General features: G+C 43.9%; 1 protein-coding gene across 8 annotated transcripts in view; it reads left to right on the forward strand.

Moving 5' to 3' along the window:
• PDZD2 (PDZ domain containing 2) overlaps nt 1-14,816 on the forward strand; it is a 340,539-nt gene that overhangs the window by 297,040 nt on the left and 28,683 nt on the right. For all 8 annotated transcript variants that reach the window (XM_066244174.1, XM_066244185.1, XM_066244194.1 and 5 more), the window contains 5 exons: nt 5,795-5,940; nt 9,771-9,890; nt 10,689-10,803; nt 13,660-13,733; nt 13,921-14,146. In XM_066244174.1, coding sequence (XP_066100271.1) covers nt 5,795-5,940; nt 9,771-9,890; nt 10,689-10,803; nt 13,660-13,733; nt 13,921-14,146 — 681 coding nt within the window. The remainder of the gene's footprint in view (nt 1-5,794; nt 5,941-9,770; nt 9,891-10,688; nt 10,804-13,659; nt 13,734-13,920; nt 14,147-14,816) is intronic.

Here is a 14,816-nt window from a genome sequence, read left to right on the forward strand (position 1 = left end):
AGAATGTGGGGGTGTGGCAAGGACAGTGTAATGACAGAGGCCAATAAGTCTCAGGGGCGACATTGTGCCGAAGTTCCTCACGTAGAGAAAAACACCAGCTCCCCTTCGGCCCGATGAACAACCGAGAGAAATACGTTGAATCCTATGTGTGTTTGGGACCGGAAGTCACAGGAGCGTAGAGGAGATCTTTAGGTCAGCTCTCTTGGCAGAGTTGATCAACACCTTATAAACGGTTTCCAGGGTCGGGGCGGTGGGAGGGACCACAGAGCTCTGGGGAAATCTGAGGGACCTTGGAAACCAGTACAGTCACATTCCTAATTTTATGAATGAAGCCAGGGAGGTTAAGGGAATCGCAAAGGTCACTCAGTGCCATCAAAAAGATTTGCCTCTGCCTGACCTGTAGTGGCACAGTGAATAAAGCGTTGACCTGGAACACTGAGGTCACCAGTTCAAAACCCCAGGCTTGCCCAGTCAAGGCGCATGTGGGAATTGATGCTTCCTGCTCCTCCCCCTTCTCTCTCTCTCCTCTCTCTATAAAAATGAATAAAAATCTTTTTTAAAAAAACATAAAAAGATCTGCCTCCTGGACAGAGTCCTTCTCACTCACCCCTCAACTTCCTGAAGATACTGATAAGAACCCTGTCCCCCAGTCTGGGGCTTCACAGATACAGATTTGGGGAAGGGGCACAGCCTTCTGGAGCCATGAGTCTCAAATTCTGTTCTATTAATTTACAATGAGCAGCACTTCAGCTGACTAGCAAATCCAGGGCTAGCTACCATTGCCACAGGTGGATGCCGCCCACTCTTCCTGTGTTCCTCCCAGACATCCGGGGCCAAAACAAGGAAATGGAGAAAGTGAAGAAGCACTTCCCAGCTCTGCCACACTGACTGTGTGATCTAGGACAGGGGACTTGCCTTCTCTGGCTCTCTGTTCCTTCATTTATTCTGCCAATCAGTGTAGGTGCCTTCTAAGTACCAGGACTTACTGAAAGATAGAGTTGAGGCCCTGGCCAGTTGGCTCAGTGGTAAAGCATTGGCACAGCATGTGGATGTCCTGGGTTCAATTCCTGGTCAGGGCACAAAGGAGAAGCGACCCTCTATTCTACCCTTCCCTCTCCCTCTCCGTCTCCCCCGCCCCCTTCCTTTCATGCAACCACAGGTCGATTGGTTTAAGCGAGTTGGCCCAGGCACTGAGGGTGGCTCCATGGAGCCTCAAGGGGTTAAAAATAGCTCAGTTGCTGAGCAACAGCCCCAGATGGGCAGAGTATTGCCTGATAGGGGGCTTGCCAGGTGGATCCTGGTTGGGCACATGTGGGAGTCTGTCTCTCTGTCTCCCTCTTCTCACTTAAAAAAAGAAAGAAAGACTGCCTGACCTGTGGTGGCGCAGTGGATAAAGCGTCGACCTGGAAATGCTGAGGTCGCCGGTTCGAAACCCTGGGCTTGCCTGGTCAAGGCACATATGGGAGTTGATGCTTCCAGCTCCTCCCCCCTTCTCTCTCTCTGTCTCTCTCTCTCCTCTCTAAAAATGAATAAAATAAAAATAAAAATAAAAAAAGAAAGACAGATGGAGTTGAGGGGAAGGCATAGGTCAGAGCCACTTCGAAGTGTGGTAGCAGTAGACCCTCACCATGTGGTACTGCCACTGGAATTACCATTGCTGTCTTTAGTATCACATCATTGTCATTGTTCTCTCCTCTTTCCCTCTCAGGAGGGGAAGGTGCTTCCGTGGGTTCAAACAGGAAGATGCTCGAGAACATGTAGGCCATGTTAACTGTGCACAGGGGTACAAGGACTGGAAGGCACTCTGGGTGTGGCACCCAGGGGAGGCATTCAGAGCATGCAGGTTTCAGAAGGGCCAGGACCTTGGCAGGACTTGGTAGAACAAGAGAGAAAAACAGCAGTCTAGACATGTGAAAAAATGCATGAGAAATGCTTAGACACAATGGGTAAAAAATTGGTTAGACAAGTTTGGGTAACTGTTTTTCCTCCTCGTCTATCCCCAAGATCCAGTAATCCATCAGTAACAGTGACTCAGTCCAGCAGAGCTCGTCAGAGCGATCAGGAGCGAGGAGACGCTCGGGGTGGGAGGTGATGGTGCCGGCAACGTTGGGTAAAACGTCAAGTGATATTTATGTGCTCCCCAGTTTTGGAAAGAATGCGGGTTTTGGACAAATCCTCTCCTTGGAGAATCAGCAGACTCGAGCAATGAATTCGTGTGCCGGGTAGTGGGAGATAAGGCTGGAAAAGCAATTTGGAGACCTGTTCAAGAGGCTTACGGAACTGGATCTGCACTCGGTGCTGTGAAATATGTTCATTTGAAAGACGTTTGAACCCAGAAGATTTTAATGTGATGAGCTCCTAATTTGTCTGGCCTGTAAACTTGGATATTTATTTCCTATTTTCTTACAGCGAGTCGCTCTGGTATGCGCCTCTCAGTGTGCTATCTCCCAACACTACCGTACGAGGTTTCTCCTCTGCGGATGGCCAGAGCCTCCCTGTCAGCTCCAAAGGCATTCTCTTCAAATAAATCTCTCTCAGATGAGTGAGCATGCCAGGACAGATTCAGCTGGTCATGAATTATTAAGGAGGTTCTGTAAAGAGGTTCCAGCCATTTCCACGACGGGTTTTGCCCGGCCTGAGTCCAAAATGACTAAAGCGATTTCATGGAACATTTTTTCTGACATTCTAACCTGAGTGTTCATTACTTCATGCCATCCTTTTTTTGCCAGCAGGGTTCCCTTTTGATTTTGGTATTTCTTTTATTTATCCATATTAATGCCTTAGGCTTGTGATCTTTTTAAATGGAAAATTTTCTTTGACTGCAAAGGAATTTCAGGTGTTTGAAAACCTGTGTGTAACAAAGTTAACATTCAGCTTTTGAAAAGCCAAACCTTTAGTGATGTCCATTTTAAAATAACTGTATCAGCCCTATTCTATCTTTTCATCACTATTAGAAACTCATCAGTGAATTATTTGTAAAAGAGTACGGAGTCATCTTGTTTTATCCCACGAAAAGCTTTCAGGTAAATTGAAATTTTAGGTCATCAAATGCTTAGTCTAGGAGAGATTGATATTCCAAAGACTCTGAATGTGTGCATAACTATACTCACAGATATATTTATATAACGTGGATATATACATATTATATTATAATGCAGCAATTTTCAACCAGCATGCCACAAGAATTTTTAAAACATGCAATACCTGCTGGCTATTTAATCAGGGCACTGATCTCTTTTCCCTTAGATTGTCAAATTAAAAAATGACAAAAGCCAAAACAAAAAAATGACAATAGTTGTCCAATGTGAATGAATCAAAATTATATCTGTTTGTCAAGTCAGCAAAAAAAATATTTTTGTTTGGTGTGCTGCAGAATTTTATTTTTTTATTTTTTATTTTTTTTAATTTTTCTTTTTTTAAAAAATTTTTATTTTATTCATTTTTAGAGAGGAGAGAGAGAGGGAGAGAGAGAGAAAAAGAGAGAGAGAGAGAGGGAGAGAGGGAGAGAGAGAGGAGAGAGAGATAGGGGGGAGGAGCTGGAAGCATCAACTCCCATATGTGCCCTGACCAGGCAAGCCCAGGGTTTCGAACTGGCGACCTCAGCATTTCCAGGTCGACGCTTTATCCACTGCGCCACCACAGGTCAGGCCCAGAATTTTAATAATTAGTTTATGTGTACCATGAGATAAAAAAGGTTGAAAATTAATAATAGCGTGTATAATATAAACAATATAATTTGATTATACCTACCATTGTCACTGTAATTAAGACATCATTTAAGATTAAGGTCTCTTAAATTATCTTATTTTTAAATGGCATATAATATAAAAGAGGTACTGATAGAGATATCTTTAAAAACTATTACTATATTCGTTCCCGGGTTTCGGCACCAAAAAAAAAAAAATTATTACTATAAAAATTTTACAGGACCCAAAAGTACTAACTTAAAAGGAGAAAATCTATATATTGTTCTATATTAAAATTATGAACTTTTGCTCATCAAAAAATAATATTGAAGCCCTGGCCGGTTGGCTCAGCGGTAGAGCATCGGCCTGGCGTGCGGGGGACCCCGGTTCGATTCCCGGCCAGGGCACATAGGAGAAGCGCCCATTTGCTTCTCCACCCCCCTCCCCTCCTTCCTCTCTGTCTCTTCTCTTCCCCTCCCGCAGCCAAGGCTCCATTGGAGCAAAGATGGCCCGGGCGCTGGGGATGGCTCCTTGGCCTCTGCCCCAGGCGCTAGAGTGGCTCTGGTCGAGGCAGAGCGATGCCCCAGAGGGGCAGAGCATCGCCCCCTGATGGGCAGAGCGTTGCCCCTGGTGGGCATGCCGGGTGGATCCCGGTCGGGCACATGCGGGAGTCTGTCTGACTGTCTCTCCCCTTTCCAGCTTCAGAAAAAAACAAACAAACAAATAAATAAATAAAATAATATTGAAGAAAAAGTCAAGTCACAGACATGCAGAAGATATTTACAATACATAGATCCCACAATCTAAATATTTAAAATATATTAACAAAAAATTAAAATTCTATAAATAACAAAAGACAGAAACCCAATAAAAAATGAGCAAAAGACTTAAACAGACACTTTACAACTTTACAAAAGGAAAACAGCAATATTTTAAAAGAAGTGCAATCTCAGTCTTCAGTGAAGTATAAAAACCACAATGAAATGTCATTCTGTATCCACCAGAGTGGCTAAAATTTAAAAGACTGACAACACTAAGTGTGACACAGAGGTTGAGAAACTTGTAACCCAGCAACTCCACTCCTAGATCTACATCTCATGACGTGTATGAGAATATTCAAAAACAGCATATTCTGGACTGGGGTCAACAAACTATACTTAGATTGTTGTATGGCCTGTGAGCTAGAAATGCTTTCTACATTTTTAGTAAAAATGGTTGTAAAAAATGTTTTGTAAAGAATATGCTGCAGGGGTCATTTGTGGCCCATAAAACCTAAAACATTGACTCTCCTTTACAAAAAAATTGTTCACTGACCCTTGTCCTAGACCTAAAATGGGAAACAAACCAAATGTCCATCAGCAAAAGAATGAATAAATAAATTGTATTATGTTTATGTAATGAAATAGTACATAGCAGTGGGATGAACAATCTTTTGGCATGCAACAACATGGTGGAATTTCACAAACAAATGCTAAGAATAAGGAGCCAGACATACAGAAAAGTACATATTCTATGTGTTCATTTATATAAAGGTTGAAAATAGGCAAAAGTAAACTATGATGTTAGAAATTGGGATAATGGTTACCCTTGACACAAAATGGCTTTCAGGTTCTGTCAAGATTCCATTTCTCGGTTTGGTTGTTGGTTATTGGTACATTCACTTTGTGAAATTTCATGGAACTTTACACTTAGTATTTGTGCACATTTTTGTAAGTTATAATTCTTTTACATTTATTTTAGAAGTCATTACAATACATGAAAAAACCCATCTGCCCCAACAGTGGAACTATACCAACCACAAAGTGATATTCCTCCATCACCAAAACCAACTACTGAGAGCATTCTCACTGCTGTTTATTGCCTTCATCTTACTTGGATGAAATATATACATTGCCCTTATCTGGTTCCTTCAAAAACTGGCATTAATGGCTTTGGCACACTGAACTTATACAGAGCTTGATGGTAGAACGTGGTGAGCTCGGTGCTTTGAAAGAATTAGACACCAGACCTGAAAACTGTGAATGTGGGTATAGATGTAGGTTTATGCCTGTGTATGCTCTTCTTTTTGTCCTGTATCAAGCCATGTCTTTTTTCATTGTGATTTCAAGGGGGTGTACACCGTCTAGAATCTGTTGAAGAATATAACGAGCTGATGGTGCGAAATGGGGACCCCCGGGCCAGGATGTTGGAGGTGTCCCGAGATGGCCGGAAGCACTCTCTTCCCCAGCTGCTGGAATCTTCGGGAACATCACAGGTAGTCTGTGCCACAGAGCCTGTGCTTCCTCATGCAGTCACAGTTGACCAGTCAGGCGTGGAAGAGCATGCTTACCCCCCGGGTGTCCACGTTTCCTTTATTCTTTCAGAGGACAGCCAGAGCTTCAGTGTTCTGCAGACCTGCCCGCCTCTGTGGGCCAAGAGTGTTTGGGACTAAACGTATAATATGAACAGTGAGGTCTCTCTGCTGTGGTTAGAGGGAAGTCAGCCTAATATTTGGAAACAGTAGAGAAAAATAATCCCTTGTTGGACCTTGACATCTTGATCCCCTTCCTACTGTGTGTTTGGGAGCCTAGATCTGAAACTTAACTGCCAGGTGACAGTGGAACCTCGCAGTCTGTGGTGAACCACTATCCCTCGTTTAGTGGACATGTCAGGTGTCAGTTTAACAACTGGCTAGGTGGATATTGGGTCGAGTGAGAGAGGGAAGGGAATGTGTGTGGTGTGCACATGCCTATGCTGTGCCTGGGATCCTACCATTTACGCAGTAATTAATGACTCAAACAGCCAAGGTCAGAAGGGGCTGCAGAAAGGGGTGCAGGGAGCGGTGATGTTAATATTCCAGGGCCTGTCCCGCTGAGTGTTCGGGGCTCCATAACCCTGAACAGGGACTCCGCCTCAATTTCGTCATCCTCAGTCCAGCTGAAACTGGGTATATGTCTCATAACCAAGTTGGAGGCAGGCTGTCTCTGGGAACCTGTGGAGGGCCCTTGAGCCCTGCACCATCAGCCAGAAGACTCAGGAGACACCAGTGGCATCTTGCTCCAGGCGTGTGATGCAGCAGAGATGGAGGAGGAGAGGATAAGGCAGTCAAGACGCCCGACAGTGCTCGGAAACTCCTAGATCACAGAGCCCAAAAGGACCTGGTTAGGACACCTGGTCCAGGCCCTTACTTTTCATGTATTGTCGCCATCTTACAGCCGGGACATCCAGATCTCAAAGAGGTGAAGTGTTTTGCTCAAAGGGATGTGCCGGGACCGCCGTGAGGAAAGCTTACCTGAGCAGTGACCGGAGAGGCGCCCTGTTTCTGAGGCTGTTGCCGATCAGGCTCTTTTGTGTTGAACCCACCCAAAGGCACCTTGAGTTAAGACATCAAGAGAAAACAGGGCAAAAAACTGGTGTGGGACCTGGTGGAAACTCCTCCAGAGCAGAGGCAAGGCTGTGACCTGCTCAGAAGGATCCAATTGGACCAGCAAAGTGAGGAGATCAGACACAGTAGTGGGATTCAAATAATTTAACAAACAGTTCTCTGCCCTAATGACCACTTTAAGTATAAAAAAACAATATACTGAAAGATAGTTTATTATTTCATGCATTTAATACTTAAGAACAATAAGAGGTACAAAACACTATATTATACGTTTTAAAATATTAATGAAAAAATATTAAATAATACCTGACAAAACACAATAAAACTTGAGATATTTCCGTATTGCTTCTTGATTGGCTTCCTCACTTGCAATGTTTTTCACCTATGGACAGAATGAACATGACTACAGGCGCTTAGAATACCCTGTTGTGCAGATGAACTTTAAAAAAGAGTAAGGAATGTACACATTTGTGATTTCCACATTGGGCGGCTGCCCAGGCACCCACCTTAGAGAGAACCCTGATTACAAGTGCCATTTTAACAACCGGTTCCCCAAACTCAACAAAAAATTAGATATCGGTTCTGCAGAACTGGTGCAAACCGGCTGAATCGCACCACTGGTTGGAAATTTTTGAGAGCCACGTGGCCAGGCTGTTTTAGTGAGTGCGGAAGATGAGAGGGTGGACTGCCAGCACGGCCCAGCATGTGCAGCACTGAGGCGGTGACCTGCCCAGGAAGCCCAACCAAACGCCTGTAAACACCCATTTCTAACCCGGCTTCCAGGAACTTGGAAACACGGGTTAGTAAAGATTTTAGAGAAAAGACCCGTTTTCTTCTTTAAATTGTCCTTTCTCTTGTCTTCTTCTTTTCTTCCCTTTTCTTTTTCTCCCAGGATTCACCTTTCTTTTTTCTTGATCTCTCTCTCCATTGAAAAGGATTGCGTGGAATAGAGCTCTCCACTAAAACTTTGTGCAGCGATGGGAACGTTTTATATCTGTGCTGCCCAAGATGGTAGCCGCATGTGTCTACTGAGCACATGAAAAGGGGCAAGCGAGACTGAGGACTGGATTTTTTCATTTTAATTTACCTTAATTTAAATATAGACAGCCCAGGTGGCTAGTAGTTGTCATATTGGATAGCACAGGTCTAGAAAGGGCAGCAGGACCTCTGCAATGGGTAGAACAGGAAAGCAGTTTGCTGGTTCCCACTGGCTCCACAGTGGAGCTGGGATGAGGTGGTCGGGGCAGAGGCCCCTGTGAGCCCGCAGGTGGGCCTCCATATTCAGGGATAGGTAACTGTGGGCTCTGTCTGGCCGTGGCCAGGCAGTTTCAGTAAAAGAGTAGTAATCTTGCCAAGCCAGCATAATTATTTTTTTATTGAATCACAGTATGGGAAGCCAACATATAGCAGGCAAGGATTGTATAATAAAACTGCAAAATATAATAGTTCTTAGCTGCCAGGAATACAAAAATATCATTAGCAGACATCTTGTTTCTACCTTTGAATGTAGAACACACTCATTATGGATAAAAACTGTTTTTGGTGTCTCCTTTCTCCTATTAAATATGAAGTGATTTTTTTTTTCTTATGCTGGAATATGTGTCACTTAAGAAATTTATTCTAAGCCTGACCAGGTGGTGGCGCAGTGGATAGAGCGTCGGACAGGGATGCAGAAGACCCAGGTTTGAGACCCTGAGGTCGCCAGCTTGAGTGCGGGCTTATCTGGTTTGAGCAAAGCTCACCATCTTGGACCCAAGGTCTCTGGCTCGAGCAAGGGGTCACTCGGTCTGCTGAAGGCCCACAGTCAAGGCACATATGAGAAAGCAATCAATGAACAACTAAGGTGTCGCAACGAAAAACTGATGATTGATGCTTCTCATCTCTCTCTGTTCCTGTCTGTCTGTCTCTATCTATCCCTCTCTCGGACTCTCTCTCTCTGTCTCTGTAAAAAAAGAAAAAAAAATTATTCTAAGAAGAATAGCAAGGAGCTGGACTGTGGAAGTGCTTAAGCAGTAGCCTCATACAGTCTCGTTCATGTTATAAATAGTGCGCCCTGCTCACACACGTGTGTGTGGGGGGGTAATGAACAGGATAAGAAGCCGAGGTTTACGCTGCTGTGTGCAGGAAGGGAGAGTGTGGCTCATGGGAAAATACGTTATTGTCCAAATGCAAGGGGATAGAACTGAAGCCACTGCAGTTCCTCAGCGGGATGTTTTATTCAGAGTAACAGTTTTCTGGGGTTGCGGTTAGGGTTTTATAAGAAACAAGGGCTTACTAAGTTATTGAGTGAATGAATCAAGCTTAAGATGGCGAATGCTTTCTAACCGTGATTGTGAACTTGGGGTGGGGGCACGGGGGCCATTTCCAAGGGAGAGCTTGACCCCAGGGTGGTCATCCTACATCTCTGAAGCCTTGGGGCTTCTGGTTCTTGACTCCACTCCAGAAAGCAAGAAGCAGGGTCCGTGGAGTTGAGGAAAAAAATACCAGATGTCTCCAAGCTGCTCTTTCTGTGGAGGAAGACGGCATGGTAATTTATTGCGGAAGGGGTTATTCCTCTGCTGTTATTGATAATAAACTTTTTTTAAGCTGCTGGACCAGGGAGAATGTCTGCCTAACCCAAAAGACAACTGAGGTTTAAAAAATCCAAATCTATGTTTATGCCAGAGACCACAGAAGGGTAGGTGAGGCTCTGTCTGACCGTGCTGTGTGCTGACTCGTAGGAGTACCACATCGTGAAGAAGTCCACCCGGTCCCTGAGCACCACGCAGGTGGAGTCCCCCTGGAGGTTCATTCGGCCCTCGGTCATCTCCATCATCGGGCTGTACAAAGAGAAAGGCAAGGTGAGCTCTCTTCCGCCCACTGCTTTGTCCGCCAGGTGAATGTCGGCAGCTACTTCTTACATGGTTTTTATTATTGTTGTTTTTGTCTGAAACTTTAAAAATGTTTAAAGAATAGATTATTTGGCCTTTATGTGTATTTGAGTGGCTTCCCTGGCATCCTTCCTTGTGGGCCTCTGAGTGAGGTGGTCACTTCCTGTTGCCCTGGTGATGTCAGGAGTCACCAGCACCTTCCTGGCCGTGAGGGTGGAATTGTTGGGGAAGCGAACGCCCCGGCTTCCCCCACTAGTAAGTGAAAAGACCCTGCAGCTTTGGGGAACGCACCCAGCTAACCTTTGGAATGAATTTCATGATACTGCAGTTATCATAAAGAGAATAATATATGTAACTTGATCATTATACAAATATCAAAGTATTCGTTTGGTATTACACAAAACAGAAAGGCTGAAACACCTGAATAGTGGAAAATGACTCGTGAGCTATTAGTTGATCCATGTGAAACGGCCATTTTTGGAGATCAAAGATTGTCAAACACTGGCAACCTCATGTTTCAGCCTAAAACTTTCGCCCGTTAATGCAATCGATGCATAGCTGGCACAATGCAACTAGATATTGCCGGGAGAAGGGGACGCAAACTTGAATTTATAGCTAGTTAGCTTAACTACAAGCATGAGTGGAAAAGACACCTCAGTTAAATTCTCCAGTGGGAAGGGTGCCCTCGGTCCAATACCGAAACGGGAACTGATGCCCTCAGTAAAATGCGACAGTGTTAAGCGGGACCTCCATCTGCTCTGGGTGCAGGGCCTGGGCTTTAGCATTGCTGGAGGTCGCGACTGCATTCGAGGACAGATGGGGATTTTTGTCAAGACCATTTTCCCAAATGGATCAGCTGCGGAGGATGGAAGACTGAAAGAAGGTGAGAGAAAGCCTCCCGGGGGTCCTCAGTGGGGGAGAGCTTTGGTCCCAAGGGACTTGCCCCTCTGCGGTGTGTGGGACGGACGCACAGCAGTGAGGCTGTGGGCTTGGTGTTCAGGTAGACCTGGGATGAATCCAACACTTACCATGTCATGACCTTGGACAATTGTAACCTGACCTTCACCGTCTTCAGTTGTAAACGTGCGGTATTGATACCAACCTTGAAGAGTTGTGAGGATTAAATGAGATAATACGTGAAAAGTGGCTTGCTATTTTTATTATGGTCTTTAAATGTCCACCGTGGCCCTGGATCGGGTTCCTTGCCATGAAAACTGCTGAGAGTTTGCAGTCCATTCCTGCCTCAAGGCTAGATATGTAAACACCTTTCACACTCTCCATAGCACCTACCTCTTTTCTACATGTAAACATACTAAGCAAGTGCTCCTCCCCACCCCACCCCCGCTTTATGGAGCTGTAACTGATAGATAACATTTTGTAAGCTTAAAGTGTATACAGCAGAATGATTTGATACACTTACATATTGTGGAGTGATTACCACAGTAAGGCTAGCTAACACCTCCATCCCCTCATATCACCTGTTGTACGTGTGAATAGTGAAATGTTTTAGATTACTCTCAACAGTTTTCAAGACTGTAACTTAGTATTGTTAACTGTAGTCACTGTACTGAACATTAAGATTCCTAGAACTCATTTATAAATTCTGATTTTTTTCCTTTTTATTAATATATTTTTTGCCCTGGCCAGATAGCTTGGTTGGTTAGAGCATCATCCCAAAGCACAGAGGTTGCCTGTTCAATCCCAGGTTAGGGCACATACAGGAACAGAACAGTGTTTTCTCTCTCTCTCTCTCTCTCTCTCTCTCTCTCTCTCTCTCCCTCTCTCTCTCCCTCTCTCTCTCTCCCCCCCTTTCTCCCCTCCCTTCCATCTCTCCCCTCTTTTCCCACGCTCTCCCCTCTCCTCCCCCTCTTTCCCTCCCTCCCTTCCTTCCTTCCTCCCTTTCTGAGAGAGGAATGGTCCTCTCACTATAAACAAACAAAAAATATATACATATATACTTCCTTCATGAAATGATTAAATCACAATATTCTAGTTATCTTCAACAATGCTGTGACAATTCATTTCAGTTGGCCCAAAGTAAAGGTGCTGCTGTGTTTAACTGCCTTTTCTTTTTTTAACTGATGAGAGAATTGGAGTTTCCCTTTTTTAGACAGAGGGACCCTGGAAGCCTGCCTGCCAATGATGAGACATGACCAGGCTTAATATTTTGATGGCAGAATACTTATTTCTCTCTCTTAGAGGAAGGGTTAACTCCCAGGTGGCGGTGGTGTCTACACACAGAACAGTGTACAATTCTAGCAGCAGGCATTTTCATAATGGATGTGCCATGTGTTCACTTGATTGAAATTCATTCTGCAATGCTGGTAGGATGGAGCAAAATGGAGGGGAAAAATCAATAGTTAGAAAAGGTTAATAGCACTTGGTTCTTCCTAATACTTTTTTTTTTTTTTGCATCTGTATTCATTTACAATAAAGACAAGTCATTGAAATGGATTTCCAACCTGTTGAATGGTCTGTCTTTTTAAAATCTTGTATAAAGATTTTTAAGAGCAGGAATAATCATTTTCATGTTTCCATTCTTTCCCCATGTGGAAACAAACCCAAAACCTCCCCCCTTTTTGAGTAATCCGTTATGCCAGGTAATTTTGAAACAGATTCTTCACTTATTTTACAACTTCTGTAATTGCATCGAAGAGAAGGCACATAACAAATGCTGGAGTGGGGGGGCTGCTGCATTTTTAAACTTACATCCAGGATTCCTTTAATCAAATACATCGTGAGCTCCTGGGGCTGGCCGTCCACAGGAGGGAGGTTGTGAGTTCTTGTGCTACTTCGCACTCTGTTATAGGTAAAGGAAGTCCCTTTCTCTGTACTGCAAGGTCCATCTGCTCTTCTCTCAGGAGGCCCTTTGTAGCATTTTTGATGAACTGTTATTTTTAAAAACAGACCATGTTACAAGAGTACAAACTAGAAACCAACTCGGGTAAGTCAACAGGATGTCCAAGTTCTTTTCTATTCCCAGAAGACAGTCTCAACAGCTTGAAAAATGACCTAACTCTACCTTCTTGGGGTTGAAGATGAGTCTGGGGTAGGGTCAGCGGGGAGGAAGAGAATGTGTGTGCAGTTTGACATCAGCCTCCAGTAATTCCTTGCATAGGAGCATACAATAACCTGGTAGCCTGAAGCACATGATAACGAGAACCTGGAACAGCACCAATACAACCAGGTGTCCTGACTATTTCTAGAGGTGGAGCTGCCATTTCTAAATAACATCTCACTCGTTTCTTGTCTCTGGTCCTGGGACCATTTTCCCTGCTCTGTGATGATTCCCCAGGCCCACGGAACTTGTCTTTCTGCCCTGACAGGCATGGCTTCTCACATGTGTGTGTTCGTGCTTCATCGCCAGTGGCTTTAAGTTCTTAAACAAAGACCATGAAGAAATGCTTGACGCTCAGCTTTTGCATTTTGATCTCTAAACATAGGACATCTGTTATTAAACTTGGCAATGACTAAAGAATAAGACCTTGAGGCTTCCCATAGTTGTTTTACTTCAAGATGGAAATACAGAGTTACTGCAGAAGACTCTGCATCGCCATTAATTTTCCCACTCTGTGACATTCCTGGGAACTACACTAAGGAAAGTGGGTTGAAACAATGAAATTAATTTAATAGAGCTGTCAATCAGGGACCATATGGTGTCCTATTGTACTTGATTGAGCAGTCAGATTCCCGTAAATTAAAACTTGACATTAATGTAATTCTCCTATTTGGTCACTAGGGGATGAAATCCTAGATGTAAATGGAATTCCAATAAAGGGCTTGACGTTTCAAGAAGCCATTCATACCTTTAAGGTAATGACATTCTTATTGATCTCCTTTATTTTCTGATGTTTTTCTTCATTTCCTCCTGGTTGAGGTTTGAGGTTTGGTTTTGGTTTTTCTAGGGAGGGGGGCTGTTTGTTAGTTTGTTTGTTTGTTTTTCCATTTGACATAGGGACAGTCTGAATGTCTTAGCCCTACTTTCTTTTTGTTTTCTCAGCAAATCCGGAGTGGATTATTTGTGTTAACGGTACGCACAAAATTACTGAGTCCAAGCCTCACGCCCTGTTCAACGCCCACACACATGAGCAGATCCAGCTCCCCGAACTTCAACGCCAGTGGGGGACCCTCCGCGCTGGGCTCCGACGAAAGCAGCACTTCGTCTCTGGGTCGGAAGGCCCCTGGGCCCAAGGACAGAATTGTCATGGAAGTCACGCTCAACAAAGGTGATGCCCACAAGTCCTCACTTTCGTTACAGTGCTCTGAAATAACAATGTGTTATATGTTCTTAGGTTAACTTTTTATATTTTTTTCTATTTATTGCTCTTTTGGAATAATCTGCTACCAACAACATATGGAATTGTCTAAGTGGACAGTGGCATCAAACGTGGAGATTTTAATCATTTTACTACAGTGAAGGGAAGCTACCAGCAGCCCATAGTCCTTTAAGCTCTCCCAGATGAATTGCTGTGTGTCAGAGATTCATGTTTTAAAAAACAAAACAAAACAAAAACAGTAAGCAACTCAAGTCTAGGGCTAATATAAAATTTTAAAGAACAAAAGATTATAATTCAGATTAGAGTTCACACCAGTAACTAAGTCATGGGTGAGCAGCAAATCTTACTGCGTTTCATCTTTGTCTTCTTTCCTTCCCCACCTGCTGTAGCAGTAAGAGATGCAATTAAACAATCAAGAGATTAAGTGCTAAAGTGAGAGGTAAAACAAAACCTGAAGCTGAATATCCAGAATAAAATATATATATTACTCTGACTCTGCCTGTGTCCAAAAAAAAAAATAGATATGAGGGGCTCTTTAGACCAAGCAGAGTGGGCCACTGAATCATTCACAGTCCAGAGTCCACCATGGTTCTGCCACGGAGTCATTTCATGAACCGTA

The sequence above is a fragment of the Saccopteryx bilineata genome, chromosome 1 (genome assembly GCF_036850765.1).
Source record: "Saccopteryx bilineata isolate mSacBil1 chromosome 1, mSacBil1_pri_phased_curated, whole genome shotgun sequence".
In the NCBI taxonomy this organism is placed as follows: domain Eukaryota; kingdom Metazoa; phylum Chordata; class Mammalia; order Chiroptera; family Emballonuridae; genus Saccopteryx; species Saccopteryx bilineata.